Source organism: Ylistrum balloti, unplaced genomic scaffold, assembly GCF_031769215.1.
Source record: "Ylistrum balloti isolate Yb309-2 unplaced genomic scaffold, AGI_CSIRO_Ybal_v1 Utg369680, whole genome shotgun sequence".
In the NCBI taxonomy this organism is placed as follows: domain Eukaryota; kingdom Metazoa; phylum Mollusca; class Bivalvia; order Pectinida; family Pectinidae; genus Ylistrum; species Ylistrum balloti.
Genome location: NW_026781921.1, coordinates 1,286,556 through 1,303,410, shown reverse-complemented (window position 1 = coordinate 1,303,410; position 16,855 = coordinate 1,286,556). Strand labels below are relative to the sequence as shown.

The window sequence follows — 16,855 nt, the reverse complement described above, 5'->3', positions numbered from 1 at the left end:
CGATTCACGAAGTTCCTGTAGTGAGTAAAGTACAGTATTCACGAAAATCCTATCTTGAGTAGAAGTTCGGATTCACGACGATCCTGCTGTAATAAAAAAATAGGATTCACGGAGTTCGTTTGGTGAGGAAAATGGCCGGTTCACGGTGTTATTGTGGTGATGAAAATTTTAGGATGCACGAAGTTTATGTCGTTGTAAATAATTTAGGATTCACAGAATTCCAATGGAAATGCGAGTTTAGGATTCACAGAGTTCTGGCATTGATGATGAAAAGCTAGAATTAACGAGTTCCTGCGGGGACGAGAACGCGGAATGGTTAAAGTCTGTTCCGTGGTTGAACTGTAGCGTTGACAGGTTTGGTCTTGGCATGTGAATGTCGTTATAATCAGTGATATTATATCGTTGTAGGTTGTGTAACACTACAGCCTTCTTGTATCACAGTTATGCTTGCTTGTCATCTCGCCTTGATCCCTTGTAGCATGGTTATACCTTGTACTTACGATCTGTATGTATTCACGGAATGACAGATGTCAGATCGCACAGATCTAACAACGAGAAATAATGCTAGTGATGTTGAAATAAAAAGAGCAGAAATAACAAAAAAGACAAAACAAAACAGATATAATAATCAAAGGAAAAAAATAAAAAAAATCTTTGTATATATTTTAACGTTGAATAATAATAATCGTCATGTATTGCACGTTATACCACTAAAGGAACAACAGGTGGAACAGCAAAACATCTTATTTCAATTGGACAGGAAAGGTTGTCGGATGTGACGGTTACCAAAGTGTAAATATCAGCAGTATTGGTAAGGTCAAATAGAGAATATACACATCAGAAATGTAGACATTAAGACTAGTCCATCAACATGATATGCCTAACAGGAATTAGAAAAGAAAAATTTCCTTTAATCAGAGGAAGAAATTCAAAAGTAAGTTTTTAAGAAAGATGATCCTAAAATCCTTAGATGACACAGAAAACCTTTCGAATTTAGAAGATATATCAGTAGTGTTAAACTGCTGGAGTGAGGGCAGGAAACTAAAGTCTTACACTCTCAGCTCTCAGTGTTTGTGTTGTGTCTGACAGCTCTCAGTGTTTGTATTTGTGTGTCTGACAGCTCTCAGTGTTTGTATTTGTGTCTGACAGATCTCAGTGTTTGTGTTTGTGTCTGTCAGATCTCAGTTTGTATGTTTCTGTGTGTCAGATCTCTTTTCTAATTATTCCCACAAAAACCCAGCTTAACGACACCAGTGGGGAAGACGTTTAAAGATATGTTGTTGTTTTCCTAAAGTTGGCAGCCTTATTGAATTTCGGATTTGCTCTGTCCTGATTGACATATACCAGGATTCCAAGCTCCTTACAGAATGTATAAACACGTTGGTAGTGTTGGTGTTATTGTTAATGTAAACCGTTTTGTAGACCTACAATATCCTCGCGAGTAGAAATCGCGTGCGAGACTTCTATCAGTGTCTCATTTACCAAAGAAGTCATAATTAGGTCAACGACAAACCGTGGATGACGTCAGAGTTGAGAAACAAGATTAGAATCCGAGATCGATTACAAAAATTGTGAGAGAATCTAATCGTCGCCGTGATATACAAAAATGAAAAAAAAAAATCAATAAGGTAGCCTCGTTTTGGCGAGAGCAACATAGAGATTCCTCGAATTCCTCATGATGCACCAATAAAAATCTAAACTCATTTAAAATAGATTATAGTGAAATCGGAGATGTTCAGAAACATTAAAACTCGGGAGAGCTTCACTCTCTGATGAAATCAGTCTTCATATGTTAAAGAATATGTATAGATTTTATATAAACCTCTTGAGATGTCATTCATTGTGTCGCCATCTACTGGAATCTATCCACGCTGATGTAAAATTTCGGCCATTATTTAAGAAGGTTGATAGGCATTCTATTCTATAGGCGTTCAATTTCTCTAATTTCCAATATTAGTAGATGTTTTGAACGTGTAGTCTTTAAACATATCTATGACTATTTTGTTAACAACTCACTGTTTTATAAAAATCAGACTGGTTTTCTATCAGGACTCGGCTGTCTATCAATTAACAGAAGCGGCATCTTAATACCTATTCAACGATTGCCGATATGAAACATAAATGTGTTTGTATTTTGTAATATTTCAAAAGCCTCCGATCGTGTTTTATGTGAATTATCCAAGTGTGTGGAAACTTGAATCTGGCTTTAGACAGTCTCACTTCAAAACGGCTTTAATTAAAACGGCCCTAGTTAAAATGGTATCACTTCAAAACGGCCCTAGTAAAAATGGTATCACTTCAAAACGGCCCTGGTTAAAATGTTATAACTTCAAAACGGTCCTACTTAAAATGGTATAACTTCAAAACGGCCCAAGTTAAGATGGTATCACTTCCAAACGGCCCTATTTAAAATGTTATAACTTCAAAACGGCCCTAGTTAAAATGGTGTAACTTCGAAACGGCACAAGTTAAGATGGTATCACTTCCAAACGGTCCTAGTTAAACTGGTAATCACTTCCAAACGGCCCTAGTTAAAATGGTATCACTTCAAAATGGCCCTAGTTAAAATGGTATCACTTCCAAACGGCCCTAGTTAAGATGGTACTCACTTCCAAACGGCCCTAGTTAAGATGGTACTCACTTCCAAGCGGCCCTAGTTAAAATGGCACTCACTTCCAAACGGCCCTAGTTAAGATGGCATTCACTTCACAACCACCCTAGATAAGGTGATCTCACTTCAAAACCACCCTTGTTAAAACCATCCTTGTTAAAACGACCCAACTTCAAAAACGGTCCTAGTTAAATGGTCTCACTTAAAAAACGATCCTATAGTTAAAACGGCTTTATCGTAAACACGATCTTAGTTGAAGGGCCTCACTTCAGGAAACGGTCCTAGTTAAAACGGCCCTATCATTAAAACGACCCGAGTTAAAATGGCCTCACTTCTTCAAAAACGGTCCTAGTTAAAACGGCCCTATCGTAGAACAGACCCTAGTTAAAACGGTCTCACTTCAAAAACAGTACTATTATCGGCCTTAACTTAAAATTCATCCTAATTAAAAAGGTCTCACTTCTAAAAACGGCCTTAGGTAAAACGGCCTTTAAAAACGACCCTAGTTAAATTGGACTGATTTCAAGAAGTCCTTAATAAAAATGGCCCTATCGTAAAAACGGCTCTATACGAAGTCCGTGCGTGACCACACTAATAAAAAAGATGACGTCATTTTAAAATAACACAAGTAACATGGAATATTATTGGGATTTTTAATGTCACGGATGTAGAATTGACTTTCTTCAATAGAGGGTAATATTTCAATTGTAAATAACTTAAACACGCCTTTTGTTTTTAAAATGTCCAAAGTTATTCCATTATTGAAAATTGGCTGTCACAAAAGTTAGCGCAATCGATTTGAAAATTATTAAGAATTCTGCCACTTTTTATTTTGATATTTTAAGTTATGTACCTTTGGAGAAAATATATGTTACACAGCATGCAAAACTGATTAACTTGAAATTTTTCGCTGTAGCTTTACAAAGTGACAATTCAATTTAATTCATTCCAGAAGTTTTTTTTTTAAATAGCGGACATGTTGCTTGAAAATTAAGAACGTGGATTAATGTTGTTTCAACAGTCAAGCAAATCGGATTACACAATAAAATGACTTATTTACTACTTTCTATCAATATAAGTCATAAATCCTAGTTTTGTATTGGGTTGAAACATTATGTTAAAAAACGATATGTTTTTTAAAAAATATTTTGATTAATTAGTTTCCATTGATAATGAGTTTCATCCCCCGTTCTTCAAATTTTAATTATCTATGATTCATGGCACTGATCATATTTATTTTCAAATTGGACGTTGTTCCGTACGATGAGAAATTAGGTCATGGAAAGGCTGGCTAGAGTTCACACCAGTCCAGGTAAACAGCAGGGGCTCTTAGTTCCTAGAGAGGACCTTAATGGTCATACACGTCCTTCGAAATAACTGACCCTAAGCAAATAAAATACAGAGTACATTTTTTATAATTTCATCTTTCATATACAACACGAATTTAGCACGACACGAGTCGACTCGACACGACGCGGACACGAAACGAAACGACACAACACAACACAACACAACACGACACAACACAACACGACACGACAAAACACAACACGACACGACACACAACACGACACGACACGAAACGACACGACACAACACAACGCAACACAACACAACACAACACGACACGACAAAACACAACACGACACGAAACGAAACGATACAACACAACACAACACGACACGACACGACACGAAATGACACAACACAATACAACACGACACGACACGACACAACACGACACGACACAACACATTACAATACATTTTATTAAAGGGTCACATGCGTGTCATTTTTTCATAAAATAATGAAATAAACACATTTGAAGAGTATTGACACCTAGTCTATTAAGGTTTACGAGACAATATATAAAATACAAGAACTATCTGGACTTAACAAGTGATGGACATGATCAGTAATATTCTTCTACCATACATCTTGTGAACTGTACGTACCAATCTGTATGTCCACAGCTTATTCTTATTGGTAATTTACTATCATTATATAGCTCTTTACGCCATTTACAATTAGCAACATTTACAAAACGAATTTTTATTAGCTTAATAGAATCTTTGGTTGATGATAAAGGTTATGGATAAGTAGTCTATATAAGGCATTGTTTCTCAGGAGCTTAACAAATCTGTCCCCCCAACTGCGGTTGACAGAAAGAGACCAGTTACTGATCTTTTTTTAGAAATCTATTCTCAACTGAACATCTTAAATTTAACCACAGTCCACAGACTTCAACTTTCTGTTCATGAAAAGAAATCCATATTTATTTAGTAAGTAGTAATGTTATAAAGTATAGATAAAGCCATACAAGTTTGATAGTGAACAATTCCTGTAGCAGTGACACACTGAAGATAAAGTCAAAGGGACATTACTCCATCGGCGGAAGTGAGTTATAATACACTTCCGGTATGTTCCAATGACAGATGAAAACACTGCGAAACAAGGTATTTAAGTCGTCTGCAAGGTTAATATATCGAAAATCTGTGTCAGATGTCAACATTTCTCCATTTTCCAAAAATAGAAAGCGTGTCAGATCAGTTCAAACACAGTCATTTTGGGAAAATTCGGCTTGTGACATTTCAGTAGCAAAATGCATGAAGAGAGAAGAGACAAGATCACAACCCTTCAACAATTGCACCAGGCCACTAGTTTATAGCAACTTCCACAAGCTGATGCTGTGTCAACTTCTGTCCTTTTTCAAAAGAAAATTTCAATATTATCCCAAAAAATATATGTTCGATATAAATAAGGCATTGCTATAAGATTGGAATCGGGGATATCTGTATGTATACCCAGAAACGTCAAACTAATCGTACAGATAAGTCATAGCGTTATTTCAAGTAAAAAAATAGAAATCGAAAAAAGCATACTGGGAAACATCAATAAGAGATGAAATTCTATACTATTGAGTAAATTGATAATAGTATAACCTTTAATTCTTTAGCAAATGTTTCAAAAGCATGATTTCAAGTATGTTTGTATCCTATTGAAAATATAAATGGACTGTAATTTACCTGGTATAAAGGGGAGAGTAAATTATGACAGAAGACAAATTAGAAACCAGTTGCCCTCCAGTGTGGTTTATATCTTGCATATTTCAGTCAGTTTTTCTCTGATTATTTTAAAAAGGGCTGTTCACAGTTTATACCAAGTGTAAAAGCTGTTCACAGTTTTTACCAAGTGTTGAATGCTCTAATTGATTTGAGAGAATATGTGTATGTTTCAGTCTCCTAATATCGCAGCTTCCTATACATTTGGAGGATGAATATTTTTAGAGCAGTTTATGCTAATTAAACAAAGGCATGCATTTTCCATCATTCAGCTTATTTTTCTATGACTCAGATGCTAGAGATGTAAATTATAATTCTGGAGAGCTTGAATTCAGTTAGGCTGGGTCCTTAAATATCTATCGTATTCATATATACATGTTTTTATTGCAGGTGATTGTTTAAGAGTAGAATAAGAAACTGGAGGAGCTGGATTTAATAATGGCAAACAGTAAATAAGGATAAAATGTCCCACAAGGTTGTTGTTCTAGTAGTGTACTATTCTTAAGAGATTCTTTTACTTGGATGGATGGAAGTAGCTCAGTTTTCCAAGAATCATAACCCTTCAGTTATGATAGACTCCAGGCGGTTTACAATTCACAGTCAGCCGCAGAATGCATTTACAGTCATGCATGACCTGCGCGTCAGACACATGCTCTGTGATGTTGTCATCACTGTGGAGGAGAAAGATTTTGATGCACATAAGGTTGTGTTGTGTGGATGTAGTCCTTACTTACTGGCTATGTTTACAAATGGAATGCAAGAGTCGGAACAAGAGCATGTACAGATTCGGGGCCTAGAAGCTTGGGCAATGGAGCTTTTGTTGGAGTTCATGTATACCAGCGAGATAGAGATAACTGTTGACAATGTCCAGGGTATTCTACAAGGTGCTAGTTTACTGGGTCTGCATCAGTTACGCAAGTCATGTGCCACGTTCCTTCAGTCCCAGCTCACAGCATCCAACTGTCTAGGTAAATATGTTATAAAATCAAACAATACACATTAAATGTACATATATATATTACTGATCATTATAAGCAATATGAAACAGATATTTTTTTCTTATTAAATGTTGATTTTTATCATGAACTTTTACATTACTTTTTTGTTTTTTAAAAGTCAGTCATATGTGATAAATATAGAACACATCCGTTATAATACATATATTAGTAATTGAATACAGCTGTTGTTGTTGTTGCTGCTTAACTGTCATCATCATCAGTCAGGTTCATCTATCATTGAGGGTTTCAACCCCTATCCTGGAACTGTCTTCAGACAGTGGGTCAGCAAGGGTGATCAGTCCCTACTCTCCAACATTTGATTTCCAGCTACTTTCTCCTCCCCACATTCTCAGCCACCGTCTCTTTGTTTCATTCTCCAACTCTCTTAATGGCATATTCCTTTCCGAGCATCTTCCAGCATGATTTGACAGCATGATTTGACGGGGAATCCTCTACAGACTTCACTTTCATAGGGAAGTTCTGTGCGTGTCAGTCTTTTCTCCCACAATCCTGTATTGGCTCTGGATACGTGGTCTTTTTCCGTTTATGTACTATTCCCCAGGGCACTGTCACTTCCACCAGCTTCTTCCTGCTGGGGGACAACAACACTATGTCTAGCTCAAGCATATCTGATTAAAAAAAGACCAAATTTCTTCCCCACGAAAAAAATCTACTTGTATCTCCCAGTCTCCTACAACTCTGGACCGAAGTTGGCATTCCTTTTTGTCCATGATGGTATTTGTCCCTCTCTGTGGAACTGGATAAATGTTGGTCCCCTTTGTGTTCCCGGTGCCTTTTTCCTTTCCCTCTGAAGGGTTTAAGCGAGTTACTTAACACCTGGTTGTTCCTCCATGTGTATGGGCCCTGTGCCAGCACTACTTCTCAGGAAGAAAGAATACATTCCTGACTTCCAGGTCTTTCAAATTGGTGAAACATTCACCAATCTTTCACAAATCCTCTTCTGTGAAGATTTGTCAGTATTGGATGCAGCCCTGAGAATGAACTGTAGCTGTTATGGTGTATTTGCTGTAAACTTAAAGAAAAAATGAGAAGTGAAATTTTGATGGAGTTTTGGGAATGAATCAACAATATTTCTGCATTCAAGATTTCCAAGTGATGCTGTTGTGGGAAGACACACTGTACAGACAATGAGATAAACAGAGAGTTTTTGTGTATTATAACGACCTGCTTTAGACATGGTTATATCAGTAGTACATACACCTCGATTCTGTCCATCAGAATCCAGTTATACTGTTATCTTGTTTAATGATTCTAGATCGTAAAATACATAAGTGTTATCTTTGAGAATCTATTACTGAGTAAAAAGTTGAAAAAGAACGTTCACTTGGTATATGAAATCTGTTCATGAAAATTAAAAATTTTCAAACATAATTAATGTATGGCTGATTTATTTTATTTTACTTTTTCAGGAATCAATTTTTTGGCAGATTTATACATGTGTACTGATCTAGAAGCTCTGTCTAGACAGTATATATATCAAAATTTCTTGGAAGTGATGCATTATGAGGAGTTCTTTCAATTGTCTGAGGAGAGGTTACTAGCATTATTAAAAAGTGACAAGTTACAAGTGACTAATGAGCACCAGGTGTTGGAAGCAGTGTGTGCCTGGCTGCAGTGTGACGAGTCCAACAGAACACCAGTAGCATGCAACCTTCTTCAGTATGTAAAACTGCCTCTTCTAGGCCTCAACTATTTAGAAAATGTTGTACTGAAATTTGAATTTGTGAAAAATTGTCCGAAGTGTCAGTTGCTCATCAGTAAGGCTATAAACATGCATCATGATGAAACGGCCTTGACCTTAGTGACCCCACGGGCTCAGCCTCCATGTATATATGTAATGGGAGGTCGTAACAGCACAGATTGTCAGCTGAAGAGCATGGAAAAGTATGACTTTCTTATTGATCAGTGGAATACAGTGGTAAGTAAAACTACAATGTAGATATAGAAATAGTACAGCAAGTTATTTTTATCACATGAGATACATACCGGTATGTAAGTGCAATTTTTTATTAAGGAAATACACCGCGTCTTGATTGAGCAGGTAACCCCAAACACTTTCAGTTTCTGATCAGGGGATCAAACCCTATCATGTTTCCTTCAGGAAAAGCATGTGCATGCACATTATCACTGCACCACTGAGCCATCATTCCGAGTTATCATATATTCATATTTCTATATGCAGACAAACATGAACATTGCACGGACAGCTGTAGGTGCAGTCAGCGTGGATGGTGTGTTGTATGCGGTGGGTGGGGAATGTGCTCTTGCGGATACACAGGAGGACACCCTCTACTTACGCTGTATGGAGTGTTATGACCCGGTGCTTCGACAGTGGATACCAAAACCTGAAATGAAGATTGCACGCTCATTTGTAGCATGTGTAGCTGTTGGGAGGATGTTATATGCTATAGGTATGGTGTATTATACATACAGTCTGTACATATGTATGTGAAATATTACATGATGGGATCTAAGTTGCTATTACGTGTAATGTACACCTCCTATGTACCTGAGTGTACAGCTGTGTGTGTACACAGTATGTGTACCTGAGTGTGCAGCTGTGTGTGTACACAGTATGTGTACCTGAGTGTGCAGCAGTGTTTGTACACTGTATGTGTAGCTGTGTGTGTACACTATGTGTAACCAAGTGTGCAGCTGTGTGTGTACACTGTATGAATACCTGAGCTGCAGCTGTGTGTGTACACTGTATGTGTAGCTGTGTGTGTAGTTGTGTGTGCACACTGTATATGTACCTGTGTGTGAAGCTGTGTGTGTACACTGTGTACCTGAGTGTGCAGCTCTGTGTGTGTACACTGTATGTGTACCTGAGTCTGTAGCTGTATTTGTACCTGTATGTGGAGCTGTGTGTGTACACTATGTGTACCTGAGTGTGCAGCTGTATGTGTACATTGTAAGTGTACCTGAGTGTACAGTGTGTGTGTACACTGTATGTGTACCTGAGTGTGTATCCATGTATGGTGTATTTACTATATTTGTTGTGTTGTAGGAGGGGAAGATGGATTGTGTAAATATTTTTATTGTTGTGTTGTAGGAGGGGAGGATGGATTGTGTAATTACTGTAATTGTTGTGTTGTAGGAGGGGAGGATGGATTGTGTAATTACTATAATTGTTGTGTTGTAGGAGGGGAAGATGGATTGTGTAATTACTGTAATTGTTGTGTTGTAGGAGGGGAGGATGGATTGTGTAATTACTGTAATTGTTGTGTTGTAGGAGGGGAGGATGGATTGTGTAATTACTATAATTGTTGTGTTGTAGGAGGGGAGGATGGATTGTGTAATTACTGTAATTGTTGTGTTGTAGGAGGGGAGGATGGATTGTGTAATTACTGTAATTGTTGTGTTGTAGGAGGGGAGGATGGATTGTGTAATTACTGTAATTGTTGTGTTGTAGGAGGGGAGGATGGATTGGGTGATTACTATAATTGTTGTGATGTAGGAGGGGAGGATGGATTGTGTAGTTACTGTAATTGTTGTGTTGTAGGAGGGGAGGATGGATTGTGTAATTACTGTAATTGTTGTGTTGTAGGAGGGGAGGATGGATTGTGTAATTACTGTAATTGTTAAGTTGTAGGAGGGGAAGATGGATTGTGTAATTACTGTTATTGTTGTGTTGTAGGAGGAGAAGATGGATCATGTAGCTACTGTATTGTGGAAAAGTATGACCAAAGACAAGAAGTATGGAGCTTTGCTTCCAGTATGAAGAGGAAAAGAGCTGGTGCTGGGACCTGTGTCTGTGATGGAAAGATATATGTTGCAGGTGCATCATTTGTCATAAATATCTGACTATTTTGTGTTTTGTTTGTGTCAGAAAAATAATAGATAGTAATAAATATTGAGAACCTACAGGAAATTTCAGTCAAATTATAACATCTCTTTGCATGACTGTGACTTTGTCACACATTTAATATTTTGTATGACGTTACAATATACAGTGATACTATACGGGCCAGTTAACTTGTAGACATCAGTGTTATTGTATATTTTCTCTGTCGCTTGATGTTGCCTGTTAGAGTTGACTTTGTGATGTCACCTTTCGTGACATTCCAGCTGAAGTGTGCCCCTTTGGTGAGATTTGTAACCAAGTTCTACTGAAATAAGAATTTTTTGCTCTGCAGTTATAAGTAATTAATATGTTTTAGTGTTATGTTATAAATCTTTACCTACTGTACTCGGCCACAGTTTCTGTGTTTCATTCTGGAAACATCTCATAACAACAGAACCATACTATCTCTGAGATTATGGTACTTCACAATTTCTGGTGTATGATCGATAATGGTACATGGTCTCAAACACTTAGATTTTTAAAAAATCCTATTTTAATCATGTGAAAGAAGGACAGAAAAGTCAAATTGATCCTCTTTTATGTAGGTGGCTATGACAAGATCTTACACCTCGACCGAGCAAGTGTTGAGTGCTTCGATCCTGCCACTGAGGAGTGGACATTTGTGTCGGAGATGGAGAAGGCCCGATCAGGGCTGGCTCTAGTCAGTGTAGAACACTTTATATATGCCTTTGGTGGACGTTACAAACACACTGACCAGTACACAGATATGGTGGAAAGGTACTTAAATGTATATGATATACTTTTGATGGCTAATGCCAAATATTTATTGCTTTGTCAATCTGCTTTCTTCATTCTGTACAGAGAACATTTATTTTTAGAAAATCTGACATCAATTTTGGCACGTACTTGGTAGTAGTGTATATTGATACTTAAATGAAGGTAATTAAAGTGCATCCAGGCCCGACTTGTATAAAACATCGCAACTTGAGATTTCCTCAAGCCCAGATTTTCCTCAGCTAATATCTCCTTGAAAATATCTTGTATGAAAATTCCTCAAGGAATTTCAGGACATCCTAGCCGATGCCTTCCTCCTGTTCCTTGAGAAAATTTTATACAAGCCGTTTTTGAGGAGATATCACCTGATTAAAATCTTGACTTGAGGAAATCTCAAGTTGAGATGTTTTATACAAGTGGGGCCAGGTCATATCATATTGATGTGTTGTAACTCCAATTATAAAGTACAGTCACTGAAAGTGTTTACAAAAATAAAGTTGGTAAATACAAATTGTGTACATATAAATCCACATACAGAGCAATATAATATAAATATATTTATAGATGAACATAGAATAGTCAATAAGACTGATGTGCATTTACATTAATTGTGAATTTCTTTTGATACACTTATTTAAGAAAAATTTGAAATGAACAAGTGTGTAATGTGAAACCAGAATTTATTGAACATTAGAGAGTTTTTGTGAATATGACCAATCAATATTTGTATGTCTTCCTTACTAGTTGGAATAATTAATTCAATTTTTTTTTTCAATTCTTAATCAACAGATTAACGACTTGGCAAAATCATTAGTAAAATTTACGAATTATACTATTTGTGCTAGGGAGCATTTAGATAAAATGTGGATTTTGCAGGAAGTATAACCAGAATTTATTGCAACTTACCAGTACAAAAATAGCGTAGAAGTGATGTATTTATAGACAAATACTCTAGGGATTAGGCATGATCTGTGTTCATTTTAATTTCTTTCTTTTTCCAGATTTAACACACTGACAAATCAATGGACAACAATATCGTCAATGAATACACCGAGAGCATGGCCAGGAATCGCAGCATTTGATGGTAAAATTTACCTAATGGGGGGCTTCGATGGCACAAGTCGATTACGAAGCGCTGAAGTCTATGATATTGAATCTGATCGCTGGGCTTTCCTCAGTAACATGATCGTGAGCCGGGCAGGCTGTGGAGCAGCAGTTGTATAGTAATGAATTACCTGATTTGGGCCATTGGACTGTGTAGCTAGGGTTAAAATAACCATTTGTTACCTGATATGGGTCAGTGGACTGTGTAGCTGTAGTTATACAGACCGTTTGTTACCTGATATGGGTCAGTGGACTGTGTAGCTGTAATTATACTGACCGTTTGTTACCTGATATGGGTCAGTGGACTGTGTAGCTAGGGTTAAAGTGACCATTTGTTACCTGATATGGGTCAGTGGACTGTGAAGCTAGGGTTAAAATGACCATTTGTTACCTGATATGGGTCAGTGGACTGTGTAGCTGTAGTTATACTGACCATTTGTTACCTGATATAGACCAGTGGACTGTGTAGCTGTAGTTATACTGACCATTTGTTACCTGATATGGGTCAGTGGACTGTGTAGCTGTAGTTATACTGACCATTTGTTACCTGATATGGGTCAGTGGACTGTGTAGCTAGGGTTAAAGTGACCATTTGTTACCTGATATGGGTCAGTGGACTGTGTAGCTGTAGTTACACAGACCATTTGTTACCTGATATGGACCAGTGGACTGTGTAGCTAGGGTTAAAATAACCATTTGTTACCTGATATGGGTCAGTGGACTGTGTAGCTAGGGTTAAAATGACCATTTGTTACCTGATATGGACCAGTGGACTGTGTAGCTAGGGTTAAAATAACCATTTGTTACCTGATATGGGTCAGTGGACTGTGTAGCTATAGTTACACAGACCATTTGTTACCTGATATGGACCAGTGGACTGTGTAGCTAGGGTTAAAAAGACCATTTGTTACCTGATATGGGTCAGTGGACTGTGTAGCTGTAGTTATACTGACCATTTGTTACCTGATATGGGTCAGTGGACTGTGTAGCTGTAGTTATACTGACCATTTGTTACCTGATATGGGTCAGTACTGTGTAGCTGTAGTTATACTGACCATTTGTTACCATTTGTTACCTGATATGGGTCAGTGGACTGTGTAGCTGTAGTTATACTGGGTCAGTGGACTGTGTAGCTGTAGTTATTTTTGTTACCTGATATGGGTCAGTGGACTGTGTAGCTGTAGTTACCTGATATGGGTCAGTGGACTGTGTAGCTGTAGTTATACTGACCATTTGTTACCTGATACTGACTGTGTATTTGTTACCTGATATGGGTCAGTGGACTGTGTAGCTGTAGTTATACTGACCATTTGTTACCTGATATGGGTCAGTGGACTGTGTAGCTGTAGTTATACTGACCATTTGTTACCTGATATGGGTCAGTGGACTGTGTAGCTGTAGTTATACTGACCATTTGTTACCTGATATGGGTCAGTGGACTGTGTAGCTGTAGTTATACTGACCATTTGTTACCTGATATGGGTCAGTGGACTGTGTAGCTGTAGTTATACTGACCGTTTGTTACCTGATATGGGTCAGTGGACTGTGTAGCTGTAGTTATACTGACCATTTGTTACCTGATATGGGTCAGTGGACTGTGTAGCTGTAGTTATACTGACCATTTGTTACCTGATATGGGTCAGTGGACTGTGTAGCTGTAGTTATACTGACCATTTGTTACCTGATATGGGTCAGTGGACTGTGTAGCTGTAGTTATACTGACCATTTGTTACCTGATATGGGTCAGTGGACTGTGTAGCTGTAGTTATACTGACCATTTGTTACCTGATATGGGTCAGTGGACTGTGTAGCTGTAGTTATACTGACCATTTGTTACCTGATATGGGTCAGTGGACTGATATGGGTCAGTGGACTGTGTAGCTGTAGTTATACTGACCATTTGTTACCTGATATGGGTCAGTGGACTGTGTAGCTGTAGTTATACTGACCATTTGTTACCTGATATGGGTCAGTGGACTGTGTAGCTGTAGTTATACTGACCATTTGTTACCTGATATGGGTCAGTGGACTGTGTGTAGCTGTATGTTGGACTGTGTAGCTGTACCATTTGTTACCTGATATGGGTCAGTGGACTGTGTAGCTGTTTGTTAGATATGGGTTATACTGTGTAGCTGTATTTGTTACCTGATATGGGTCAGTGGACTGTGTAGCTGTAGTTATACTGACCATTTGTTACCTGATATGGGTCAGTGGACTGTGTAGCTGTAGTTATACTGACCATTTGTTACCTGATATGGGTCAGTGGACTGTGTAGCTGTAGTTATACTGACCATTTGTTACCTGATATGGGTCAGTGGACTGTGTAGCTGTAGTTATACTGACCATTTGTTACCTGATATGGGTCAGTGGACTGTGTAGCTGTAGTTATACTGACCATTTGTTACCTGATATGGGTCAGTGGACTGTGTAGCTGTAGTTATACTGACCATTTGTTACCTGATATGGGTCAGTGGACTGTGTAGCTGTAGTTATACTGACCATTTGTTACCTGATATGGGTCAGTGGACTGTGTAGCTGTAGTTATACTGACCATTTGTTACCTGATATGGGTCAGTGGACTGTGTAGCTGTAGCTGTAGTTATACTGACCATTTGTTACCTGATATGGGTCAGTGGACTGTGTAGCTGTAGTTATACTGACCATTTGTTACCTGATATGGGTCAGTGGACTGTGTAGCTGTAGTTATACTGACCATTTGTTACCTGATATGGGTCAGTGGACTGTGTAGCTGTAGTTATACTGACCATTTGTTACCTGATATGGGTCAGTGGACTGTGTAGCTAGCCATTTGTTACCTGATATGGGTCAGTGGACTGTGTAGCTGTAGTTATACTGACCATTTGTTACCTGATATGGGTCAGTGGACTGTGTAGCTGTAGTTATACTGACCATTTGTTACCTGATATGGGTCAGTGGACTGTGTAGCTGTAATTATACTGACCATTTGTTACCTGATATGGGTCAGTGGACTGTGTAGCTGTAGTTATACTGACCATTTGTTACCTGATATGGGTCAGTGGACTGTGTAGCTGTAGTTATACTGACCATTTGTTACCTGATATGGGTCAGTGGACTGTGTAGCTGTAGTTATACTGACCATTTGTTACCTGATATGGGTCAGTGGACTGTGTAGCTGTAGTTATACTGACCATTTGTTACCTGATATGGGTCAGTGGACTGTGTAGCTGTAGTTATACTGACCATTTGTTACCTGATATGGGTCAGTGGACTGTGTAGCTGTAGTTATACTGACCATTTGTTACCTGATATGGGTCAGTGGACTGTGTAGCTGTAGTTATACTGACCATTTGTTACCTGATATGGACCAGTGGACTGTGTAGCTGTAGTTATACTGACCATTTGTTACCTGATATGGGTCAGTGGACTGTGTAGCTGTAGTTATACTGACCATTTGTTACCTGATATGGGTCAGTGGACTGTGTAGCTGTAGTTATACTGACCATTTGTTACCTGATATGGGTCAGTGGACTGTGTAGCTGTAGTTATACTGACCATTTGTTACCTGATATGGCTCAGTGGACTGTGTAGCTGTAGTTATACTGACCATTTGTTACCTAATCTGGGTCATTTGAGCGTTTATCTTATGTTGAAGATTTCTTACCTGATTTATATGCAAAATGGTTTGGATCTGGAGGTATTCAGATAACTTATTTTTCTGATTGAAGACCAGATAGTTATGATGATGTCTTGTAGGGCATTAGTAAGACCATAACAACATGATAGTAAATTACGTGAAATAATCAACAAACATAGTAGTTACAGAGACATGAAAATTTGAAACTGTTATTTGACAGGTTTGGGAGCTTCAGACCCCCAAAGCTAACAGTGATATACTGTAAATCACTTAATACATTTCATCTAGGATTATTTTTTGCGTTAATATGCGAGAGAGCCTATCGTGAATTAAAATCTTTTGCGATTATTTGTATGAACTGCCCGGGATGGATTTCATTTCGAGTTGGTTTCCTATATCAGAGATTTGAGGAGTCCTGGTCTACATGCATGGTCCATATTCAGCTAGTTATCTTTGAAAGTGTTTTTGGTTAACATAGAACAAAGGTTTAGGTCCCTTAAATCAGTTTTATTTTCTGAGTAAGTCTGCTCTTCATTCTATTTTTAATTTGTTTTCATGAAAATTTTTTTGTCATTTGAATAACTGAATTTGTGGATAAATTCAGCGTGCTTGATTGTACAGTAAAATATGTTTTTTTTTAAAAACTGTTCAAAATATATAGAAATTGAACCTGGTACATGCACGTTTGTTTCAGATCTTTCGGAAACTCTTCTCTCACCATGAATAGTTGAAAATTTTCTTTTTGTTTGGTCAGTCATGAAATCACTTTGACCTTATCTGGCTTTAGGGCACTGACCTTTGACCATGCCTTTCTGTAAAACGTGGTTGACCGAGTCTGATTTTGAAGAGAAGAGATTATCTTTG

The 16,855-nt window shown here is 37.9% G+C and overlaps 1 protein-coding gene across 1 annotated transcript; it reads left to right on the top strand.

Moving 5' to 3' along the window:
• The first annotated feature begins 6,199 nt into the window (after positions 1-6,199).
• LOC132564762 (kelch-like protein 3) lies at positions 6,200-12,495 on the top strand. Its single transcript, XM_060229393.1, has 6 exons — positions 6,200-6,641; positions 8,102-8,610; positions 8,875-9,103; positions 10,330-10,470; positions 11,082-11,274; positions 12,273-12,495. Exons 1-6 carry the CDS (start codon positions 6,200-6,202, stop codon positions 12,493-12,495), a joined length of 1,737 nt encoding a protein of 578 aa, XP_060085376.1.
• The last annotated feature ends 4,360 nt before the right edge of the window (positions 12,496-16,855 follow it).

Excerpts from the sequence above, each read along its gene's own strand:
- LOC132564762 (XM_060229393.1), top strand. The coding sequence starts at position 6,200 with ATGGAAGTAGCTCAGTTTTCCAAGAATCATAACCCTTCAGTTATGATA. Across the intron at positions 8,611-8,874 it reads TTGATCAGTGGAATACAGTG|ACAAACATGAACATTGCACG; the intron begins GTAAGTAAAACT and ends TTCTATATGCAG. Across the intron at positions 11,275-12,272 it reads TACACAGATATGGTGGAAAG|ATTTAACACACTGACAAATC; the intron begins GTACTTAAATGT and ends TTCTTTTTCCAG.